Raw genomic sequence first — 25,942 nt, 5'->3', positions numbered from 1 at the left:
CTCCACCTACCAGATCTGTGGAAATGGACACATTATATAACTTCTCTAAGCCTTTGTTTCCTCATCTATGAGAAATCAAGATATAATTCCATTTCATAAAATTGTTGCGAGGATTAAAATAAATGTGGAATCAAAAGTACTTAGCACAGTTCCATGACTGGAACATATTTTTAGTTCTCAGAAAATGTTAAAATATATATATGTATATGTAATATATGGGGTAGGGTAAACACTTTAGTTTATAAGTGAAGGAGATAAGCTATTTTCACAGATTGTGTTTTTGGAGGGGGGTATCATGAGACTTTATTTAAAATATATTTAAAAAATTGCTGTTCAAATGAAGACATTTATGTCTCTTGGTTGGCACTGAAATAAAAAAGCACAGTCTGGAGGCAACAGCATAACTTCTATGTTCTTCAAGGTCAGCTGAAATGAGGTCAGCTGACATTGTTTTCACTGAGGCACCAAGCCTATTTTGTGTCTTGCATTTAAGATCAGTGATTGCAGCTATAATCCAGCCCAATAGAGTCCTTAGAGGCAAAAGGACTGCAAGTAAGCACTTTGGTGGAGTTTCATGGACAACTTTGCTTGCTTCTGCAACCTTCAGTTGATTCGGGACATGCCAGGATTAGAATCACTGAGGCACATCGGACTGAGTGGATTTTATGATGAGTACAACTTGAATGCTATAGTAGGAACATCAATCACTCTTTGCATGAGACTCCAATTTTCAGAAATGGAAGGTAGAAAATGAGGTTATTATAAGGATGAAGGGGACCTGCTTTTATTATTTTTTTTTTTCAGCAAGAGAAACTCATGCTGGATTTAAAGAAGAACTTCTTCAGTGCATGAGTGGTTGGATATTATTTACACTGGAAGGTGTGGACTCTCTTTGAAGGGAAAACTTAAAATATATTTCAAAGTCACTTTTTAAGTGATTCAAGAACTATTTAGAAACAATTGGATTAACTGATTTTCTGTCTTTTTTCTTTAGTTCTTTTTTTTCAATGATTACTTCATGATATTATGGAACACTTCATATAATTATATAATTTTAATATTCTATTACTTTCTGAAATATTTATCAATTTATTAACAAAATTTAAAAAGTATTAGTATTAATAAAGCAGAATAATTTTTGCATATTCTGAACATCACAGTTTACTATTTTGTATGTACCTGTTAACTAATTCCTGTCTGCTTTATTTTTAAGGGGTGAATAAAGGAATTTACTTTAGCTACCCAAGTCGACGTCAAAGCTGTACTTTAGTAAACATCCCAGCACTATGTGTCAACAAAATGATTTCACACATTGAAGATTTGGAATCTAAAATACAAGAACATTTGAAATGGGTAAGATCTAAAATGCTAACATTTTTGCAAGTTCTATAGAGCCTATAAGGGCTGTTACTTAAAGAATCCAGGGAGTTATTTTTTTTAATGATACTTGGACTATTTTTTAGAATCTTTGCTCAGTTGTGTAATTTACTAATGTAGACATGTTTTTGTTATTCTCACTTCAGAAAGGTGAAATGACCTTACTAAATAGATTTTTCCCCTACCTGTTTGTTCCTTATCCAGAGGCAATCATGCTAAGTAAGTAGTAATTTCCATAAGCCAACTTGACTAGCAAATTAAATAGTATTTACATCGTTTTTTAGGGAGACTAAACTGATTAGATGATTAAATGAGTAAATTGGTGTGTAAAAGGACAGCGTGCCCTTTTTAATGAGTTATTTTGTTCTAAAGAAATACTTAATAGGTCTGTTGAAAGAGAATGTAATGATTCTGTCTTTTCAACCTGTTTGATTTTATTATTCTTATGGGAGTTCAATCTTGAAATCAATGTAACTTTCAGTTATTTTCAGAAGACGATGCAGCAATGATAAATAACTTCTAATACCTTTTATTAAGATTATTCTGAGCCATTAGTACACAATTATATTGCCCAAACAGGAGGATAAATCTGTCTATGCTATTTCTCTTCTCTCATCACCATTATTGAATCTGGCTCTGAGAAAGTTCTGAAGGGGCAGTCATGATACTTGATGTAGGGTGATGTCTCCTTCAAGAGGCATTAGAGTGCAGTCCTTAAAATTGCAACCTTTAGAGCAAATGTTCTATGACCTTAGATAAGAACGGACATAATGATATTGTGGACACAGTGCTAGCATATGATATGCACTCAATATTTATTAGTTATTGTTATTTCTATAATATTGTTTATATCATTTTATAGTAGTATTATAGTTATTTATATTTATTCTATTTATCTTTGTTTCTTCTTTGGTTCTCCAAACTTTTCAGAAAATGCTTTGTGAGTCATAAGTCTTACAGTATCCTCAGCCTTGAGAAATATTGTTAAGTAGATAGAAGATAATTAATCTTTATTGATTTGATATGCTGTATACTTCACATGTGTTTTAATTAATGATTAGGCATATTTTGTAAGTATTGAAAATAGATTTATAGGTGTTTTAGTAAATAATTCCAATAGCTATGATTGTAATAGCTATACTATAGTAGCTATTTTAACAACCGTAATAGCTCAAAACTATTTTTTAAAAAAGATTTTATTTATTTATTCATGAGAGACACAGAGAGAAAGGCAGAGACATAGGCGGAGGGAGAAGTAGGTTCCCTGTGGGGAGCTTGATGTGGAACTTGATCCCAGGACTCTGGGATCACGCCCTGAGCAGAAGGCAGATGTTCAACCATTGAGCCACCCAGGTGCCCCTCAAAACTATTTTTAAATGGTTATTCTTATATCTAATTGATAGTTGGGGAAATCAAATAATTGAGAGACTTTTCAAGATCATAAGATAGAATTGGGATTTGAACACACCATGTGTTATCAAAACCCTTTTTTTTTTTTTTTACCCAGTCCCAATTAGGATTCTGAACAATCGATAAACTGTTAAACACTATGGATAATGGGCCAGCTGAAAGATTACTTTTGATAAAATAATTCACAAAGTTTACAAGATATTCTATAGCTTTTCTTCGGAAAAACTGAAAAAAAGAGCTTTTCTTATGTAAATATGTTATAAAAATGAGCCAGCTGAATAAATAAAAAAGCCTTATGAAGGCCAGCACCAGAGTGACTTGCTTAGTGTTGTCTTCTGGTGTTTAGCTTAGAGCCTAGCCTGATACATAGTAGATGCTCAATAAATATCTGTTGAATGGAAAAATAAATGAGGACCTGAAGCAGAACCTTTCTTTTCTAGATACATCTGAGACACCTATCCACCCAATATAGAAAGAGCTACCACTTACCAAACATCTGCCATTTTCTAGGGGCACTTGGGTGATATAGTCAGTTAAACATCTGACTTGGTTTTGCCTCAGGCCATGTTGGGCTCTGAGCTCAGCACAGTGTCTGCTTGAGATTCTCTCTCTCCTTCTACCTCTGCCCTTACCCACTATGCATGCTGTCTTTCAAATAAATAAATAAATCTTAAAAAAAAAGGAAAAAAAAAAAACAAAGTATTTTCTATGTGCTTACCAAATATATATTTCTGTATTTGTACTTTACAGGAATCCAACTTTATAGGTGAAAATCCTAACAGGAAAGTCAAGTAATTCATGTATCATTACACAGGTAGTAAGAATTAGAGATGGAATTTGAGTCAAGTTCCTTCTGACTCTAAAGCCCCTTTCAGTTTCTTTTTTATAATCCCTAAGGGCAAAAGAAGGCCTTAATTCTCATTGATGTGGAATGTTAGTATTTTGACAACATGAAATATCCAAGTAACAATGTAAGATAAATATACTTCTAGACTAAAACTGTATAATGAGAATAATGTGTTTACAAGTAAATATACAAATAAACTATTTGAAAGATTAGTTATGAAAATAATGCTCATAACCACTTTTTTTAAAAAATCAGGACTTATTTTAGGCTTTTTCTGTTTTCTAAATTTAAAAAAATGATATTTTGCTTTGACTATATATTTAGTAGTTAGACTTGCTAGTGTTGAACTGATAAGACTATATTTATAGAGTATATTTTATGCTAAATTTTTTGTATAGGACATCACAACTATTGACTAGGCATTTACTATATTTGAATTATTATTTTGGGGATGAAATGGTAGCTACCTATCTTCTTTAAAAGGATGAATTTTTCTTTCTGAATAAACTCATACATAAAAAGAAATTTCCAATACTACTTGGAAAAATGAACTTTTGGTAGTAGTAGACAACTTTATATTCATTGTCTTTATTGAAAAATTTAAAGAAAATTAAGAAATTGCACTTAAAGGAAATTTTAAAAAAGTGCCTGTGATTTTTTGATAAACAAAAGCTAATAGGATCTGTTATTTCCAAAAAGGTAAATTCATGTGGTTTTTGTGGAAAGATGATGTATTATATTTTCCTGTAGATCATAATTCAGAATTAGTTAAATCTAAGCATAAAATCTAGTTTCAAAGAGTGGGTTACTTGTGTCAGAAGTATATAAACTTTACAATTATCCTGAGAAAATATCAAATTTTTATAGATGTGCATCTGGATTCATTTTGATAATTCTAGAATACCTGAAAAAATGCTGAAAAAGGACATTTCTTCTCAACATTTTTACCATTGAAAAGCATTTTATCCAATGAAAGTTATCAGCTGATTGTACCTTTGGGAGGAGTTTCACATTTTTCAATTTTATTCATTCATTGTCTATAGTCCTAGGCATTGTCTTTGCCTGTTGGGTTTTTCTTGGGGACTGCAAGGGGTGCATTTATGATGGGATTGATGTGAAGTCAAACAGAGAAAGAAAGTGATGTCCTCTGTAGGCCCGCAGTTTTTATTTTTTTAATTGCAGTTTTTTCACTTTTGTCTAAGTTGTCAATTATGTTTTTCTATAAGCTGGCTTGATTTTTAAAACAGCTTTATTGATATAACTTACATACAATAAAGTTTGTCATTTACAGTGTACAATTCAGTGGTTTTTAGTGTATTTACAGAGTTGTGTAATCATTACCATAATCACAAAAGACCACATATTGTATGATCCTATTAATGTGAAATGTCCAATATAGGCCAGTCTGTAGAGACAGTAGATTAGTGTCCTAGGGCTGGGGGCTACTATTTATGGTTGTGAGGTTTCTTTTGGGGATGATGCTTGTTTGTTTTTAGTCAGGATCATCTTAATCTTTTATTAGATAAAGCTCTGTAAGTAATTGTAAAGCTGTCATCTACCTTGGTATGGACTGCATTAAATGAGTGAAAGATCAATCTTTTTGGATCAACCATTATGGTTTGTTTGCTAGTTAAATCATGGTGGTTTCCATATTTATAGTCAGAATGAATACTGTAAAGCCCGTGATTAGCAGAGATGAATCTACCATCAGCTATCCATGCATTTATAGCAGTTTAATTGCAATTTTGAATTTTGAAAAGAAAATTCTCCAAAGTTGAGTTACTATGAACACTTTCTGTATCTTTTTGCAAAGAATGAGAAAATATGGAAATATAATGGAAATAATTACCTTCATATATCCCCATTACAAGTAAAAGATTTTGTTTTATTTTTCTTCTACCTGTTTTTTCTAGACTGCCTATAGATGACTTTAATTTGAAGTGATCTCTACTGCATTGAAAATTCTTTCTTCATTTAATCAATACAAATCATTAAAATGTTACCATGATTTGAAAGAATTACATAGAAAGTATTTAGAAATCATTCTTTAAGATATAAATAATTTATTGTACAAAATAACAATATTTTATCAATAATAGTGATAAAGCTAATGTTGATTAGGTACCTACTATATATTCTAGGCTGTATTAAACAATTAATGTATATGATTTCATTGAAACTTCATGGAAACCTTGTGAATTAGAAACTGCCATTATCCCAAGTTACAGATGAGGAAACTGATTCCAGAGGTTGACTTCTCCCAACATTACATAGTCAGTGGCAGAGCTAGCATCCAGACAGGTGTCTGAGATCTTAGAACATCCTATTTTCCACCATGCTGTATCATCGATTCCTGAGAGTATGTGAGCTATGAGGACCAAAAAGATGATTGTTAAAATACTTGTAATTTCAGTTGTAAACTTTTTGCTGTGCTTAAACCATTTTATATTTGTTTTCAATTCTGAAAGCAAATTCTTAAATTAAGCAATTTTTAAACCATTTTATATTTGTTTTCAATTCTGTTTTCTAATATTTAATCATCTGACTTTACTAATACCTTGAGTTCTCTAATTCTGTTAATTCTGTTGTATTTCATTTGAAACTTAAGGACACTTCAAACCCTGGAATATCCATTATTTTCCTTCCCAGCATCTCCATTTTCCTTTACTTCCTTGACAAATGGATTTGTCTCTTAAAACACTAATTGGTATATCTGTTTTTCTTACTTTTTTATCCTACTATCCTTCTAGTCTGACATCTCTGATGAGCTCTCTCTGATGGTTTGCCATCTCTACTCCTACACCTTAGGCTGCTAAATAGTGCCAGAGAAAAATTACACAATAATCCCAATTTGAGATGTTATACATTCATTGTTTCCAACCTCAATGGAACCCATAATAGTGTTTTGAAATTATTCTGTTTGTCAACCAGAATTTTCTCTAGTATTCTCTAGTGGCTACTCATGCTTCTTTTGCTCAGATCTACAAATCTTCTACCTTACTACCATTCATCTCCTACTTCCTAAAGAAAATAGGAGGTATAATAACAGAAATGCTTAAAACTCTTGTTATCCCACTTATAAATATCCTTGTCCACAAATATTATTCCTTTGGTCCTTCCATGGAAAATTTCCTTCCCCCATCATTGGCTTCTTCCCACATCTGCATTCCATCTTCAGCTTTTGTAAGGATCTTGTTCCATGAGGTGTTTGTATTCATCTTCCAAATTTCTTTTTTTTTTTTTGCCCCTTGTCTCATTTCTGTTAAAATTTAAAATATTTGTTTCTCCTGTTTTTAAGAAAAAATGTTTTAATCCCATACATACCTTTAAATATATCATTTTTTGTCTTTTTTCCGGTTTTACTTAACATCTGAAAAGGGTTGCCTAAATTTAGTATTTGTTTCCTCACCTCCCAGTTACTCACTTATTCATTATAATCTGGATTTGGTCCCTATTACTCTAATGAAAATATCTTCAGAAAAATGAATCATTGTTTTTTCTGTATATTGGTATATATATATATATGTTTTATATATATATGAGTTGTATGAATTGATATATATATATATATTGGTATATATATATATGAATTGGTATATACACACACACGCACAATACTGTTTCTCTGTCTCTCTCTAAAACTTTGTGGCTAAAACAAGCATTTATTTGGTTATCATTGAGCAATTTCTTCTGTGATCAGCTGGGCAATTTTGTAAGATCTTGCTTGGGGCCAATCATGTGGATGTACACATCTGCTAACTTAGCTAGAAATGCTGATTAAGATGGCCTCACACCTATCTCTGGGACAGTGTTCTAGGAGTATATATCCCAATGGGAAAGAGCTTAAAATATTTGCTTGTGTTATGTTTGCTCAAGTCCTACTGGGAAAACACATAATCAATACTTCTGTTAATGCAGTAGAGTATTAAGACAAGAATGCCAGGAGATGTGATTCTTTAGGGAAAATTTGTGTAGCAATATATCAGTCCATTGGCAACATGATTAATAACCCATCCAATTGAAGACTATAATCACCAACTCTCCAAAAGTTTTATTCTATTATTCTATTATGGTATCAGAGATCCGTGATTATGTTTTGTAGCAGATCTGATACAGATGAAGTTTTCTGGTTTCAGTTTCTTCTGACCTAGGGATCTATGAATTAAACAATATTAAATACTTCTGCACACTTAGCAAATGGTGAAGCATGGACAAAGCTATCACAATAAACACTGTTATTCAAAAAGGGGAGAAATTAAAGACATAACTTTCACTGGTGCCCAAAATTCTGAAATTTATGAGGGCACATGGTGTTAGGTCTAGCAACATGTAAGTCTAAGAAATATATCTTGATTAGAACTCAGTTTTGCTTTCTGAAGATAGTTCCCTAATTTGTGGTTCTTCTTGTCTCTGCTTTACTCTCTGAGCTCTTGGTTCTGATAAGTACTTAGATTTCCATAAGAAATAGACCTGAGTAACTATCCCAAACTTTTTTTCTGTATTAGTTTGTTCAGGCTGCCAAAAAATACAACAGACTAGAATACATAGACAAAGGGTTATTTTCTCACAGTTCTAATGGCTGGAAGTCCAAAATCAAGGTGCTGTCACAGTTGACAATACTGAGGATTCTCTTCCTGGCTTGTAAACAGCTGTGTTTGTTCTCACATGGCCTTTCTTCTGTGCCCAGATGGTGAGAGAGCGAGCTCTGGTATCTTTTCATCTTCTAAATAAGAACACTAGTTTTATTGGATTAGGACCCCATCCTATGACTTCATTTAACTTTAATTATCTCCTCAAAGGTCTTATCTTCAAATACAGTCACATTAGAGATTAGGGTTTCAGCATATGACTTTTAGGAGGACACAATTTCATCTATAACACTGCCATAGGGATCCCTGGGTGGCGCAGCGGTTTGGCGCCTGCCTTTGGCCCAGGGCGCGATCCTGGAGACCCGGGATCGAATCCCACATCGGGCTCCCGGTGCATGGAGCCTGCTTCTCCCTCCGCCTGTGTCTCTGCCTCTCTCTCTCTCTCTGTGACTATCATAAATAAATAAAAAAAATTAAAAAAAAAATAACACTGCCATAAATTGGAATTGTCTTTGCATTTTAAATCTTTTGTCTTTTAGTCCAAAATGTTACAATTCCCATAAGAACTTTGGGGTTTCATATTAATTAATCTGATTGGGTTTAACCTCATATCTCAAAAGCTATGATCATGTTATTTTTTTTCTTTAACATCATTTATTTTATTTTTTAAAGATTTTATTTTTATTTATTCATGAGACACAGAGAGAGAGAGAGAGAGAGAGAGAGGGAGAGAGAGAGACAAAGGCAAGAAAAGGCAGAGGGAGAAGCAGGCTCCATGCAGGGAGTCCAATGTGGGACTCAATCCCAGGACTCCAGGATCACGCCCTGAGCAGAAGGCAGGCACCAAACTGCTGAGCCACCCAGGGATCCCAATTTACTTTCGTTTAGTTCAGCCATTTTTATGTTCTCCTAAATAGTATTGTTTTATTAAAATAAACTTCATTTTAGAACAGTTCAAGACTTACGGAAAAATTGAGAAGATAATATAGAGATTTCATATATACTCTTGACCACATTTTCCCTATTTTAACAACTTACATTAGGATAGTACATTTATTACAATTAAAGAATCAATATTGATACATCATTGCTAATTAAAGTCCATATTTTATTCCAATTTTCTTAATTGTTTTAATTGAGATAAAATTTGTGTCTAGAACATGAAGTCTATTTGAGAAATATACAATTAATGTGGCATCTTGAAGATAAAGATTAATTAAAACATTTTGAAGAACAAAAGGCAAAATTGGAAAGAAGCTAATGCAGAGCTTCCAACAGACGTAGACTGTATGAATATATGATATGCAAACATTTTCTTTGTGTAGGTTGTGTTTCACTTTCTTTATAATGTCCCTTGGTGTATAAAAGTTTTTAATTTTGATGAAGTTCAGTTTCTCATTTTTTTCTTTTGTTGCTTATGCTTTTGGTGTTAGGTCTAAGAATTGCAAACTCCCAAGTCATGTTTTATTCTAGAAGTTTTATGGTTTTAGCACTTATATTTAAGTCCGAAAATTTTTGTACATAGGTGGCATGTATATTCTTGTGATCAAGGTAAGATAATGGGGTATTAAAAATGGCTCTTTGTCCTTTATACCTCCTTCCATTACAGGCAAACCTTATTCTCCCAACCCTTAAATATTGACTGGATTTGGGATTTGCATTGAACAATAGATGTATCAGAAGAAATACACAACTTCTAAGCAAAGTCTCAAGAGACCTTGAAGCCTCTGCTGTCACTTTCTTGTTCCTCTAAGCTTCCCCTGTAAATGAGCCTAATTGATATAGCCTCCTTGACGATGAATGACAAAATAGAGAGGGGCTCAACCTGTAGCCAGCACAAACCACCAGATTTGTGAGTGAGGCTGTCTTGGCCTGCCTGTCCTACTCAAGCTGCCAGATGACTGATTAGTTTGAGATCACATTAGTTACCTCAGACAATACCAAGAAACTCATGTCCCTTCAGCATTCTGCTCTAGCTTTGATTATCTCTAACTTCTGGGCCTTAATCTATGAAATTTCTGTTAGAAAAGTATTATATAAAATCCTAATTATTAATTAGTTTAGGAACTAATAATATAATCATTGAATGCTCATTCTCTTCTCTGCCTGTTTAGTTCTGTGCATTTTCTTTGGGTTTATTTGGATTTTTCTTATAGACCTGTAGGAACAAATTACTATCTTTGGTTTGTTATATATATTTTAAACTTATCCTCTCAGTTTTTTTTACTTTATGATATCTATTATTTAAAGTAAGTTTTTAATTTTAATGTACTTACATTTATCACTTTCCCTTTATTTTAAATGTTTTGCATCTTGTTTAAGAACTCTTTCCATACTGCAGAGTCCTAAAATTTTTCTTATATTTCTTCTGAAATAGTAAATATTTTTGCTTCAGATTTATTTTTTAAACAATGTGGAATTGCTTTGTGTGTATGTGTGTGTGTATACACAGAGAATGGAATAGGTCATTATTTTCATTCATAAAAATACGAAAAATTACTTTTTTGTAACATTAATTTTATTGGAAAAAACAGTCATTTCTTAGAAATCAGCTGTGCATTATCTATCATATATCAAATTTTCATACATAATTGTATCTATTCCTGACTCCATTATTCTGCTGGTTATTTTTACCTCTCTGTTACAATACCTTATTTTACTAAACGTGCTTCATAATATGTTTCAATATCTGCTATGGTAGTTCCCTCTTTTTTTCTTTTTTATACTTCTTTGGTTATTCTTGGTACATACAAATTTTAGAATACACTCATCATATTACATGGAAAACCAATTGGGATTTCAAACAACTGCATTTTTTAAACTTTGTAGATGAATTTAATCTCTTCAAAAGTTTTTTTAGATCCCATTAAATCTATTATACTGTTAACACAAGAAAAGTTCAGTAGTATAGCAAATACTGAAACTAGTTTAGAGGGGAGGTCTAAATATAAGGTAATGACGGACATGGGCAAATGTATGAAAACGTAATGTAAGTTTAATGTTAAATTACTGTTTTTACATATTAATATATTTAACATATATTTGTGTATATGTAATTGTATGTACATGTTCATATAGATATAGCTAAAATATATATATAGATCAGTTGGCATGCATAAATTGAGCATTCTATGCTTTCTGCCCATTCACATTTAATTTTCTATTAATTTCTGTTCATATAGTTTTCCCAAAAAATTTTTTTGTATTTGATATTTTTTGTATATGTATAGAAGCATTTTTAATCTCTTCTATCTCATTTTCTCTCTTCTTCTGTTGGTTACAGTTTTTTTTTTCTGCTTGTACTAATTTTTAACTTATTCATAGTATTCTTTCATAGGGAAATTTGTATGTAAAATCAATCCATTATCTGACAAATTTTGTATTGTTTAACAAAATTTTCCTCATATCAAGATTATTAAAATGTTTTCTTGTTTTCAATACTTCTTTTTTGTACTTTGGCTTTTTTACATCTGAAGTTTACCATTTTATGGCATGAGGCACATACTTTACCTCTTCTAAATAATTGTTTAAATTACCCTAATATCATTCATTGACTTGTCTAACTCCTTTTGATTTGTAATGTAAATTTTACAATAAACTAAATTCTCATTCGTATAGGTAATGAAATGATTACTTATTTCAGTCCTTTTTCATATTTGGATAACATTTTTAAACTTCATCTTTCTTTTTTAATATTTTGGAGAAATATATATATGTGTATATATATGTCTTGAATTTTTTATTATATTCACTTTTGTGCATCCCAGCATTTCTGTTATATCTTTAGTAAATTCTCTTGTTTTTTATGTTCTTAATTATTCCTCAAATATTTGTATACTCTTTTTTATTTTTTGTTATTTGCTATTATGATGGACCAGACTGATTACTGGTTGTAAGCATAAGTTTTTACTGGCTTTGTTGTTGTTGTTGTTGCTGTTATTTGTTTTTTTAGCAGCTTTCAGAGCCTGCTTACATCAAAGACTTTTATCCAGTATATAAAAATTTATACTGGAGTTCTTTGTAAAAAGGAAGTAATATGTTTAGGCAGTTTTTTATTTTTATTTTTTTATTTTTTATTTTTTTAAATGGTTTTTTTTTTAATTTTTTATTTTTTTTATTTTTTTTTTTATTTATGATAGTCACAGAGAGAGAGAGAGAGAGAGGCAGAGACACAGGCGGAGGGAGAAGCAGGCTCCATGCACGGGGAGCCCGACGTGGGATTCGATCCCGGGTCTCCAGGATCGCGCCCTGAGCCAAAGGCAGGCGCCAAACCGCTGCGCCACCCAGGGATTAGGCAGCTTTTTAATTTAAATAAGCGTACATTTGAGTTTGTTGTAACTCCTTAAAATATTTTCATGCATTGATGCACCAGCTTTTTTTTTTTTTTTTTCTTACACACTAGTTTCTTTCTATGTGAGATTCTGCTAGTTAGGTAGGCTCTGTTTTGTTTCTCTCGAGAACCACAACTTCCATTCTTAGCCTTTCTGTCTTAGATGGGTCTCCAGTGTGGCCAGAGAGGTCTTCTCATGGTGTGACAAGAAGGCATCTACTTGATATGCTTGCTAGTTATAAGGGTGCATTCACCTTATGAAAATTCCCCAGGCTGTCCATTTATGAGATGTGGACCTTACTTTAGGTATCTTATACTTTACTAAAAATATTTTTTTTGCAAAAAAACCCCAAAATACAAAGAAAAAAAAAACTTCTCAGCCATGTATTCTAGATTTTGAGAATGGAAAGCAATGACTTGTCTGCTTCACCACAGGCAGGCCTTCAGTTTTTTACTTTGATTATCACCTACTTATTATTACATACATTCATGTGCTCCACAGAGAAGCCTTTTACCTCTCCTGAAATGGTTTTCATTTTTTCTTCTGAGTTATATTTTTCTTTGCTTTATTTTCACTGATAATCCATCTGATTTCTTTCTATTTCTGGAATTGTATAATATATGTTACAATGATTTTATTGACATATATTTTTCTCCAGAAATATTGGTATGACATGGGAATTGAAAAGAAGTAATCATGTGTGCCCAACCTAACATCTGGAATTAGAGATTATCTAAGAAACCCATAAAATTATAACTGTGTATTCCTTGTATTTTTGGTATTTTGTGTCACTAATGGCCCAGGATACTCTGAGAATATATCTGTAGATCATGACTCCTACCATAGAGTTTATAGTCTAAAATAAAAGAGGGACACTATGGGAAACCAAATATTTGTGATCTTACCCAAGAGTGTTTTCCATTCTTTGGTTATGTATTAAAATTTAATGGATATAAAGTGCCTCTGATTATATGGAAAGTCTTTTGGGAATAAGTGGCATTGAACAGGCTTTTGATGAAGGAATGAGATTTGGAAACACAGATGAAGGTAGGAAAAATTAGGTGGGGATAATAATGAAAGGACTAGGTAGTAGAAATGTATATATCTGTTTTAGAAATAACAGAACATCGTTTGACAAAAGTATAATGGGGTATGTTAAGTAGTACTTAGAGTTCTATCAGTGATTTCAAATATAAGCTAAGTCTACTCTTATTTTTTGAGATATTTAAAGTTTGATTCTTACTGAGATCTTTTATTTTGACAGTTTGAAACTTCTTTTGAAGAATGGTAAGCACCTTTCATTCTTTTAAAATTGTTTTTATGTTTACATTTTAATGACTAAGGTGCTGTATGTTTTATTGCAAAATAAACAGGAAATTAAAAGAATTTTTCATATTTGATATTAAAATGTATTTTTTGAAAATATAAGAACTATGATATTACTGTAAATGGTAAAATAGGGATCTCTGGGACTCTGTCCCACCACAAGAAAAGGTTGGCAAACATTGGTCAGAATTGTAGAAATCTGAATTTAGTAAAAGACAACAACTAGGGGAAAAGTTAATGAAGAGTCTGTTGCATTGTATTAGGAGAGCACTGTGGAACTATAAATCGCACACTTGCCATCCTCTAGCCCCCAGATCAGTGTTGGCCATGAAGAGAGCAGTGTGTATTTGTGGTGCAGATTGCTAGTGCCAGAAAAAACAATATGGACCTTATTCTCAGAGAATTGTGTTTCAGTGTTTTGACCTGTCTGATGGGTTTTCAAAGAACCAGCACAAAGGCTTGTCTTTGTTTTGCCTGACTTTGAGCAATCACTCAGCTGTAACCACTTAGAGGCAGTGTTTACTGAAAGCCTTTAAAGGCATAGTCTTGCCACCACGTCTGCAGCTGTGAATTAACATTTGAGATAAACATTAGACAGACCAAAATGCCTGGAAAAGAAGAGATACATAGGGGAAAAAGGGGCTTTCAAAGCTCTTATATATCCTGGAGAATCAAGAAGGGCATGCATATGACTAAGCTAGGCACATATTCAGGGAAGACCCAAGAAAACCCTGATCTTTTATTTCTGGCTGACCTTAGGGTCTGTGTGGGCAACAATTAAAAGTAGAAGCAGAATTGTAAACAGCCTGGGTAAGCATTGAAGGAATACTTCAACACAGAGTTAGTCTGCTAAAACTAGAAGAGTGTTTTTTTTTTTCCTTTTCCTTTTCCCTTTTCCTTCCTTTCCTTCCCCTTCTTTCTTTCTTTTTTTCTTTCTTTTTTTTTTTTAATTTTGACTCCAGGTTATTTAAGATACCTGAACAAAACATGAGTTTACCAGTAAGCTAATGAAACACTTATTTTAGTGGCCACACATGACAAAGAATACAGGCATTGTATACAAAATGTATTTGGAACTACCAAAGAAACAACAACCCACAATAAGTAGCAACAACAGACCCAACAGAGGGAAAGTTATTGTATTTCCATTTCACATTAAACTATTTAAAATGTCCAGTTTTCTACAAAAATTATGAAACAGGCAAAGAAAAAAAGTCTGTCTCACTAACAAGGGGAAAAAAGAAAAAGAAAATTTAAAAAAATGGCCCTAAGAAAGCTTAAATGTTGAACTTATTAGACAATAATTAATTATCTTAAATAGTCTCAGAGAGGTAAAGGAAACTATGGACAGTTAAAACCAGGAGACTAATGTCTCAACAAATTAGGATGATCAATAAAGAAATAGATGTTATAAAAAAGAACCAAGTAGATATTCTGGAGCTGAAAAGTATAATAACTGGATGAAAAATTAATTAGAGATGTTCATCAATAGATTTCAACAGGCAGAGGAAAGAATCAGTGAACTTGAAAATAGGTCAATTGAGATTATTCAGGCTGAGGAGCAGAAAGACAAAAGAATGAAGTAAAATGAACTAATAGATCTGAGGGATACCATCACAAAAACAAATATATGCATAGTGGGAGTTCAAGTATAATGGGGAAGAGAAAAGGGGGAGAAGGAATATTTGAAGAAACATTGGCTAAAACTCCCCAAATTTCATAAAAGACATGAATTTATACTTTTACTAAACTCAGTGAACTCTAAGCAGGATAAACTCAGAGATCAACGTGTTACGGTCAAATCATTGAAAGCCTGGGACAAAGAGTATCTTGAAAGCAGTGAGGGGACAGCCTGGGTGGCCCAGTGGTTTAGTGCCGCTGTCAGCCCAGGGCGTGATCCTGGAGACCCGGGATCAAGTCCCACGTCGGGTTCCCTGCATGGAGCCTGCTTCTCCCTCTGCCTGTGTCTCTGCCTCTCTCTCCCTCTGTGTCTCTCATGAATAAATAAATAAAATATTAAAAAAAAAAAAAGAGAGCAGTGAGAGAAGTGACTCATCAAGAGTAAGGGATCCTCAATAAAAATAACAGCCAGGGGTCACCTGGGTGGCTCAGTTGGTTAAGTATCTGCCTTTGGCTCAGGTCATGGTCTCAGGGTCCTGGAATCGAGTCCCACATTAGGCTCCCTGCTTAATAGGGAGTCTGCTCCTTCCTCTTCCTCTGCCCCTCCCCCTGCTCATGCTCTTTCTCTCTCAAATAAATATGTAAGATACTTCAAAAAATAATAGTTTATCATCAGAAATTATGGAGGTCAAGTATACCTGGATGGCTCAGTTGGTTAAGAATCTGCCTCCACCTCAGGTCCTGGAATTGAGCCCTGAATTGGGCTCTCTGCTCAACAGAGAGTCTACTTCCTCTCCCTCTGTACTCTCTCTCTCTCTCTCTGTCAAATAGATAAATAAAATCTTAAAAAATAAAAGGAATTATGGAGGCAAACATCCAGTGGAATGACACATTTAAAGTCCTGGGAGAAAAAAACAAAACACCTCAAACAGGAATTCTGAATCTTGGAAAAATATCCTTTTAAAAAAAGGAGAAATTAAGATATTTCCAGATAAACAAAAATTGAGGGGATCTATCTCTAGCAGACTGTTCTATCAGAAATCCTAAAGGTAGTCTTTTAGGCAGAAATGAAAGGACACTAGATAGTAACTTGAAGCCATATGAAGAAATAAACAAGGTAGCTTCAAAGATAGAAAATTCAGTGTGGTTGCATTTTTATTTTGCATCTCTTTTATTTTTCTATATAATTTTTAAATGGATAAAATTATAAATCTATATTAATGGGCACAATGCATACATATATAATTTGTAAAAGTGACAACATAAAGGGAGGGAGCAGAGGTGTAATGGAGCAGAGGTTTTTTTTTTTGTAATACTACTGAAACTACGCTGATTTTAATTCAAACTTAATTTTTATGAAGTTAAGATGATAATTATAGTCTCTAGTGAACCACTAAGAAAAATTCTATAAAACAAAAACATCAACATAAATCCAATAAGGAAACTAAATACATTAGAAAAAAATCAATTAACCACAAAAGAAGGCAATTATGGAGAAATTAAAGAATGAAAAATATTTAAGAATTGTAGAAAACAAATAGCAAATGACAGAAATAAGTCCTTTCTTAATAGTAATTGCTTTTCATGAAAATTGATTAAATTTTACTGTTAAAAGAGAGTGATAGAATGGATAAAAATACATGTTTCAATTATATGCTGCCTATAAGAGACTCACTTGAGATACAGAGACACAGTATGTTGGAAGTAAAACAAAAAAGGAACACTTTTCAATTCATTCTATGAGGCCAGCATTATCTTCATACTAGAACCAGATAAAGACATGACAAAAAGAAATGTAGACCAATGGCTTTATGAATATAGATGCAAAAATCTTTAATGAAGTACTAGCAACCTGAACCCAGTAACATATTAATAGAATTATATATCATGACCAAGTGAGATTTCTCCTAGGTGTGTAAGGGTAGTTCAAAATACAAAAAAATAATGTACAATATAGCCACAGTAATAAAATGAAGGGGGGAAAATCCATGTGAACATCTCAAAAAACAGATTGGAAAGCTGATAAGGGACATTTATGAAAAACCTTCAACTGAAATTATACTTAATGGCGAAGACCAAAAGTTTTCAACCTAAGATCAGGAACAACACAAAGTTGCTTACTCTTCTCACTTTTATTCAACATTGGAAACCTCATACATTGCTAGTGGGAATGTAAAATGGTTTAGCCACTTTGAAAAAAGTTTGGTGGTTCCTCAAAAAGTTAATCCTAGAATTACCATATGACAAAGCAATTCCACTCTGAAGTACGTACAGAAAAGATTTCAAAATAGGTGTTCAGACGAATCTTATATACAAATGTTCATATCATCAGGATTCATAGTAGCGAAAAGGTAGAAATAACCTTAAATTTTTCAGCTATCCAATGGAATATTATTCAACCGTAAAAGTAATTTTGATACATGCTGCAACATGGATAAACTTTTAAACCAGCATGCTAATTTAAAGAAACCAGATACAAAAAGTTACCTGTTGTATGATTCAATTTATATAAAATATGTATAACAGGTAAATTCATAGAGATGGGAGGCTAGTACTCACTTCAGCAGCACATATACTAAAATTAGAATGATACAAAGAAGATTAGCATGGCCCCTATGCAAAGATGACATGCAAATTCATGAAGTGTTCCATATTTGAAATAAAATAAATGAGGCTATTCTTCTTAAGTGATAAAAATGTTTTGGTGCTAGATGAGGATGATGATTGCACAGTATTGAGTGTAGTAAATGCCATTGAAGTTTACACTTCCAAATGGTTGATTTTATGTTATGTGACTTTTGCCGCAATCAAAATATATGTAAGAATTAAAACAATTTTGCTGGCCCAAAAATGAACACAAATTTAGAATAAAAGACACAAAAATAGATTCAATTATGTGTAATAATTTAATATATCGTATAATTGGTGTTACAAGCCAGTAGAGAGAACATTATTTGCTGGGACAATTATTTTTCTATCTTTACTTTTATTATTATTTTTTATTATTTTAAGAGGTAGAATTTAGTGATTCATCAGTTGTATATAACACCCAGTGCTCATTGCATCAAGTGCCCTCCTTAATTCCCATCACCCAATTATACCTTTACACACTCCCCCTCTAAAAACCCACATGCTTTTTTTTATTTATTTATTTATTTATTTATTTATTATTTATTTATTTATTTTACTTTTTTTGTGGTGTGAATGTTTTATTTATTTTTAATTAAATTTTTTAGTATAGTTTGCACATATTGTTAACATTAGTTTCAGGTGTGTAGCATACTGATGACTCAACATTTTTTTAAAATTTTCAAATGAAAAAATATACTAGATTATTTAACAAAAATATTTAAAAATGAAATTAAAATAAGGAGAAAAATATAATGAATATTTCCATGACCACATAATAAACAGGCTTTCTTAAATGAACTGTGGAGCTACAATGAGACAAATAATATGCAACCATCAGAAATATTAAACTGTAGTCAAATATACGGGAAACAACGTCATGTACTAAAGTAGCATACAATATTTTATGACTAATTTTATAAAAATTGAAATATCATAAGAATGTTATATGGTTATATCTAAAATAAATGAATTATGGATTATATTATATTAATGTTTTTGGTCCGTTTAAAATTCCTTTAATTTGTAATACTTTAATAAGAAAAAATAATAAGTTAATAAAAATAACACTCTCTGCTTTGTTGTTGATACTATTGTTCCTGTAACTTTTATCAGAGGAAAATACTTTTTAAATATAATGAAAGGTTTACCTAGAAAAATTATTTATAAAAAATTTTTTTGAAGATATTTATTTGAGAGAGCATGCAATGCAAGAAGGAGTGTGCATGAGCTGTGGGGAAAGGGAGAGGGAGAGCAGGGAGCCTGATGCAGGGCTGGATCCCAGGACCCTGAGATTAATACCTGGTCCTAAGGCAGACATTTAACCAACTGTGAAAGATTCAGGTGCCCTAGAAAAATTCTTTAGAAAAGAAAGAACATTTTAATTTAGATATTTGCTAAAACCTTATTAATTTCAAATCTGAAGAATCATTTTGGTCCTTGTAATTTATATGGGACCCCAGAAACTGGTGAACTGAAGTTAGAGAAATAGCTCTTAAATTATTTGCAATATTAACCCCCTTTTCCAATTCTTTTTTTTTTAACATTTTATTTATTCATGAGAGACACAGACACACAGAGAGAGACAGAGACACAGGAAGAGGGAGAAGCAGGCTCTATGCAGGGAGCCCGACGTGGGACTCGATCCCTGGACCCCAGGATCAGACCCTGGGCTGATGGTGGCGCTAAACTGCTGAACCACGCAGGCCGTCCGTTTTTTTTTTTTTTTTAACTGCTTTAATATCCCCTACAATATTTTCAGGGCATTCATGTCATAAATTTCTATAAATTTACCATAAGGTATAAAGCCCATTATGATCAGGGAAATACAAATCAAAACCACAATGAGATATCACCTCACACCAGTGAGAACGGTGATAATTAACAAGACAGGAAACAACAAATGTTGGAGAGGATGTGGAGAAAGGGGAACCCTCTTGCACTGTTGGTGGGAATGTGAACTGGTATAGCCACTCTGGAAAACTGTGTGGAGGTTCCTCAAAATGTTAAAAATAGAACTACCCTAAGACCCAGCAATTAAACTGCTGGGGATTTACCCCAAAGATACAGATGCCATGAAACGCTGGAACACCTGCACCCCAATGTTCATAGCAGCAATGTCCACAATAGCCAAACTGTGGAAGGAGCCTCGGTGTCCATCGAAAGATGAATGGATAAAGAAGATGTGGTCTATGTATACAATGGAATCTTACTCAGCCATTAGAAACAACAAATACCCACCATTTGCTTCGACGTGGATGGAACTGGAGGGTATTATGCTGAGTGAAATAAGTCAGTCGGAGAAGGACAAACATTATATGGTCTCATTCATTTGGGGAATATAAAAAATAGTGAAAGGGAATAAAGGGTAAAGGAGTGAAAATATCAGTGAGGGAGACAGAACATGAGAGACTCCTAACTCTGGGAAATGAACAAGAGGAAGTGGAAAGGGAGGTGGGCAGGAGGATGGGGTGACTGGCTGACAGGCACTGAGGGGGGCACCTGACGGGATGAGTGCTGGGTGTTATGCTTTATGTTGGCAAATTGAACTCCAATAAAAAAATAAATAAAAAGGCCCATTAGGTATTAGAATTTTGCTCTAGTACTCTTATATGGTAGCATTAGCATGTATGGTAAGTTTCACTACAAACATTTCAAGTTTAATGTTAAAGAAGCACCTAAAATTTTTTTACTAACTTTAAACTTTAAGTCCAGCAGTTATTTCTTAATTGATTATTTCTTTCCCTTTACACAGGAGCAGAACTTCTACACAAGACCAGAAGCAAGATTGGAGTGTTGCTACACCAGTGAAAGAGGTTAAACCAGAAGAGAGAGGTAAAGTTGTTCCTTATACTTAATAAGTGAAATGATATTTTAAAGCTCATTGACTTTCATTTATATTTTTAATTTTCACAATACTCATTTTAAGAGTTTTATAATTCTTGTATGTAATAGAGGAAAGTCTTCTATATCATTTAACAACAAAATTCAGTGAATACGTATTATACCATATACTGATCTAGGTCCTGAGGATGTAGTGATCCCTGACCACCTCTCAAGAAGCTAAATGTAATTCAGTGCTTTCTAGTAGAATGTACTGAAATAATCAAAATGTTCTCTATTTCCACTATCCAGTAGAGTAGCTATCAGCCACATACAGTAGCTGCTTGAAATGTAGCTAAGAGGACTTAGAATTTAATTTTTCAATTTAATTTTAACATGTTAAATGTAAATAGTCACATAAGATTCATGGCTGCCATATTGGACATTAAGGCTCTACTGTATGTATATTTATTAATATATATATTATAATATTTATATGTATACGTTAAGAGTAATATCTTGTCACAATTTACAAAATGTCCAATATGTATATTGTAATAAACTTTGTATTAAAATTACTTCAACATATTTGAATGTATTCTTAATATTATATTAAACACATCTTCCTTCCCTCACTGCAAAAATTTGTTAAACATCTTCCATGAGAGATAACTAATGATAACTAATGACTATTAAAAGTACTAAAATTTTGTTTTTCAAAGCTGTATCTTACAGTGAGGCTCTGTTTTTAGTGTTTACTTTTCACTATTTGTATCTACACTGAAGAAAAATCCTCATTCATTACTTAATTTTTCACATGACAAATGCTAGGAGAAGATTAATATGTTAATGGCTACAATAACAGTTAAATTAACTACAATTATGTTTATTGTAAACTCATATATTTGGTCCCAAAGTACAAGACAGTATCCGGTTGAGGAAGATTTATTGTAATTAAGTGTTTGTCCTAAAAAAAAATGCAGGTGGTTACCTACCTACTCAGTATGAAACAGTAAGACTAATTGATATGGTATTCTAGAAAAAAATTGAGATATTAAATACAACGAACTGGAGGCATCTTAGGTCATAAACACAGCATTTATTTTAGAATGCTCTCATAGAAACACTACAAAAGATAACAAAAGATAACTCATACAAACATTATAGACATTTTTGGTAAGAATTATATCACATCAGAAGTGATTTAAGTGGCATTAACTTCATTAAACATTTCAGGCTGAAATCTTTTTATAGAAATTGAATAGATTATAAGTTGGTTGGGGAATACAGTGTTCACTGTGTATATTACTATGAAAAAAAAACAGACAATTAAGGGTATAGAGTGTCCAGGATGTGGTAGAACATGAAAAAAGAAGACAATAAACCAAATAAATAGAGACTCAATAAAGGGCCAGTCCATAAAGAGATAGTTTTTATGCATTACAAGAAGAATTCTTGTTTCTGTTTCTGAAGAATTCTTTTCAGGCAGCATGCTGAATTTCTGTGATAGGCCTGCTAGGTTAGAAGTAGAAGCTATGTGACTGAGCTTGCACTTATAACCCATATATAATGTTATCTTCTAGCAGAAAATTATTGCTTTGTCCAAAGTAAAACAAACAAAACAAAACAGAGGTCTATTAGTTGTCTTTTTTCTTGAACCAGTTTTACTGTTTTTCCCTTAGCCTTAGCTCTTTGAGGCTTTACCTTTCTTGATACTTTGTGTTTGTTTATGCCTTCTTGTCATGTTACGTTTTGGCAAAAGTCACTGTTTACAAGTATAAATCTCACCAGAGTGGAACCCATATCCATCTTCCTTAGTGATCTATCTCTAGGGAGAGAGCATATTTCCCAGAATATAACAGACCTTCTGTGCATTTCTGGTATAAACAGATGAATAGAATACCCATGTTAATCAATTCGTTAACATTAAACCATATCATTTCAGAGCTATGAACCAGGAATCACAAATATCTCTCATTACAGGAGTTAATTTGTGTTGTAACTAAATAAGTGGAATTTGGAAATGATAAATTCCTAGCAGGGCTAACTAGGGATGTTATTAACTGATAAGGAATATAAAATGTCTTGTTTTCTAGGAACCATTTAAGGATTTTCGATATTTATCTCATGTAATCATTATGATTTGCTTTTGTCATAGAATGAGAGAAAACGCAAACATAATTTACAAAAAAAGCTCTCTAATATAGTTAATGAAGAAAATATTTTTGAGATAAAATATACATGAAGATATTGCTTGAAATTTCTCTATTCTAATTATTTTACAAAATGTTGACTTAAAAATCTGTCTTCAAAGGTTATAATTAATGTTATGATTGTATTATAATAAAGCTGTCTTTGAAAGGCTGATTCATTTTTCTAAAATTCTCTCATTAAACATACAATTATTAAAAAGAATAATAATACAATTAGTACATATGTTCCCACTACCTACTTTATAGGCTGAGTCACTAAAAAAATATGATACATATTTCTACTTTAAGATGAAAAGTGTCCAGAATTAAAGCAGGAAATGGAAACATTGCTATCAGAGGCCATTCATCTCATTAAAAGTCTAGAAACTGACCGTGCAGAAGCTGAAGAAGCTTTAAAGCAACAAAAATCAAGAAAGAAAAATATTCACATGAAAATTGATTCTTGGTCAATCTGGAGACTTGAAGAAATCCCACTAGCTGTGCAAAAAGGTAATAGTAAGATTTTTTTCATATTGCCAGTTACTTTGAGAGCAGGAATAATCAATTGAAGCTCTGAAAAAGTCAACTCTGCCCATATTGTATTGCATCCAAACGAGTGCATTTTGAAAGATGTTATTAATGCTAACATTGAATTCATATATATAGCTGGGACTGCACTTAGCAAACCTGGATCTTCTGTAGTTTGGTTTTTGTTGGTAATTCCATAGCATTCATGGTGCCCAAGGGACATTCAGACTTTTCACACATATTTCCAATGATGACTACATTATTGCAGTAGTTGAAATTTAGAAATTTAATTGATTTCTAGTTGGTATTATTGGCCATATCTTTAAATCTGGGGAAAATAAAAGGCTTAAAGTGATATTTTAGCAACATACATCTACTTTTGAGAATTCAGTAGTAGGTTTTATTAGGAACTTCTAGCAGACAATAAAATTGGAGATGTTCCCAAGAATCATGTAGGTAACAAATGTTTAAAAAGGAAACACTGTTTTTTTTTTTTTTTTTTTTTTTTTTTTACCACAGAATAAGGGACCTATCGTAAAGTATTAAACAGTATAAAGGTATTGGATTTTTCATTCTCCAACCACTGCCTATTAAGCATGCCTGACTACTTGATTCACCTGAGGTTGAAACTCTTTTATAAATAAGTTTTATATCAGTTAAAAATTTTAATTTAGGATTCATATGCTTTATAAGTGGGTTATATTAAGGTGCTCAGGGATCCCTGGGTGGCGCAGAGGTTTGGCGCCTGCCTTTGGCCCAGGGCGCGATCCTGGAGACCCGGGATCGAATCCCACGTCGAGCTCCCGGTGCATGGAGCCTGCTTCTCCCTCTGCCTATGTCTCTGCCTCTCTCTCTCTCTCTCTGTGACTATCATAAATAAAAAAAAAAAATTATTAAGGTGCTCATAAACCTGTCATTTAAACTAAGACACTTTTGAGAGGAAAAAGGAGGCTATTAATTATTACTCTGAAACATTAAAGAATGTATTAAACTGAACACCTACATTTACTTTAGTTTACGTCTTCTAAAACTATAGTTTCCAAAGTAAGGTGTATACATTTTAAGGAGTTGCAAGAAAAGACTAGAACTTTTATTTATATTTTAAATTTTATTCTTTTTTGTTTTCTTTCTTGATTATTTGGGTTTAATTTTGCTTTCACTGCACCTGACGAAATACAGTTATCCAGCAGTTCCTTGATTATGTTATTTTAATGCAATAAATTAAATGAATGCAATAAATTTAATAACTCTTTACTCCTTTTAAAGTAATACTGAGCTCACAGATTGAACTCACCAATTGTTCACTACCTCCTGGAGCAGAACTCAAGAAGCAGTAAATTGCCCAGAGCCTAGACTGGATGAATTTTATTCAGCCTTGTCTGTGCTCTTTTTTGCCCTTTACTTAAGAGTTAATTCTATAAATTATGCAAAAAGTGCTCAAAACTCAAGTAAGAGTAGACCTTTTTCTACCCACACATTAAAGTATGCATTTTACAAAACATTTCATGTCTATAACTATTTATTAAAATAAATAATTCAGGCTTGGAGTGAGTTTGTTTTGGTTCACAAAGTTTTTGAATAGAATTTATGCTGTTTATACTGTACTAATACCATAGCATAGGTATGTAATTTATAAATTCATACTTATATACAAATTAGTGTTTTAGAGGCAGTCAGAGGTACAAAAGGATCAAGATAGGCATCCTGAGAAATTCTGGAACCCAGATTTTGAGCAGATTCATATTCACATCTACAAGATGTTATCTGCAATTTTTTAAAAAAGATTTATTTATTTAGAGAGTGAGAGTGCCCCTTATTTAGAGAAGGGGCAGAGGCAGAGGAAAAGAGAATCTTAGGTGGACTCCTTGCTAAATGTGGAGCCCAAGGCAAAGCTTGATCTCAACAATCCTGAGACCACGATCTGAGCCAGAACCAAAAGTCAGATACTTAAGAGACTGTGCCACCCAGATGCCCCTACAATTTTTAAAAATGTTTGGGAAGCCCTTGTCAGTAGTAGTAGAAGAGTCGGTGGTAGCTGGTTTTAATTAACATATTACTGATAAATTTCTACATAATTTCATATGGCCTTTATAAGAGTAGATGCTGTTGTGGTTTATGTGAAGTTCTACTTAAGGAATTACCAAAATAAAATCAAATTGAGGTACATACATACACATTCTACAAGCCTTATAAATGCATTTTCAATGATGGAATACATTCTTGCCATTGTTGATAATTTATTACTTGGCTATCTTTTACTTAAAGATCTCC

The 25,942-nt window shown here is 32.6% G+C and overlaps 1 protein-coding gene and 1 non-coding gene across 2 annotated transcripts in view; both read left to right on the top strand.

Annotated features, from left to right (window-relative positions):
• Positions 1-25,942, top strand: part of CCDC178 (coiled-coil domain containing 178) — a 371,851-nt gene that overhangs the window by 7,956 nt on the left and 337,953 nt on the right. The window contains exons 3-6 of the mRNA XM_072733713.1: positions 1,214-1,353; positions 13,819-13,841; positions 20,884-20,963; positions 23,453-23,653. Coding sequence (XP_072589814.1) covers positions 1,214-1,353; positions 13,819-13,841; positions 20,884-20,963; positions 23,453-23,653 — 444 coding nt within the window. The remainder of the gene's footprint in view (positions 1-1,213; positions 1,354-13,818; positions 13,842-20,883; positions 20,964-23,452; positions 23,654-25,942) is intronic.
• LOC112918977 (U6 spliceosomal RNA) lies at positions 18,052-18,158 on the top strand. Its single transcript, XR_003234792.1, has one exon. It is a non-coding gene; the product is annotated as a U6 spliceosomal RNA (small nuclear RNA).

Source organism: Vulpes vulpes, chromosome 13 (genome assembly GCF_048418805.1).
Source record: "Vulpes vulpes isolate BD-2025 chromosome 13, VulVul3, whole genome shotgun sequence".
Classification (NCBI taxonomy): Eukaryota; Metazoa; Chordata; class Mammalia; order Carnivora; family Canidae; genus Vulpes; species Vulpes vulpes.
Note: the sequence above shows the minus strand (reverse complement) of the source record. Positions and strands in the feature narration are given on the sequence as shown.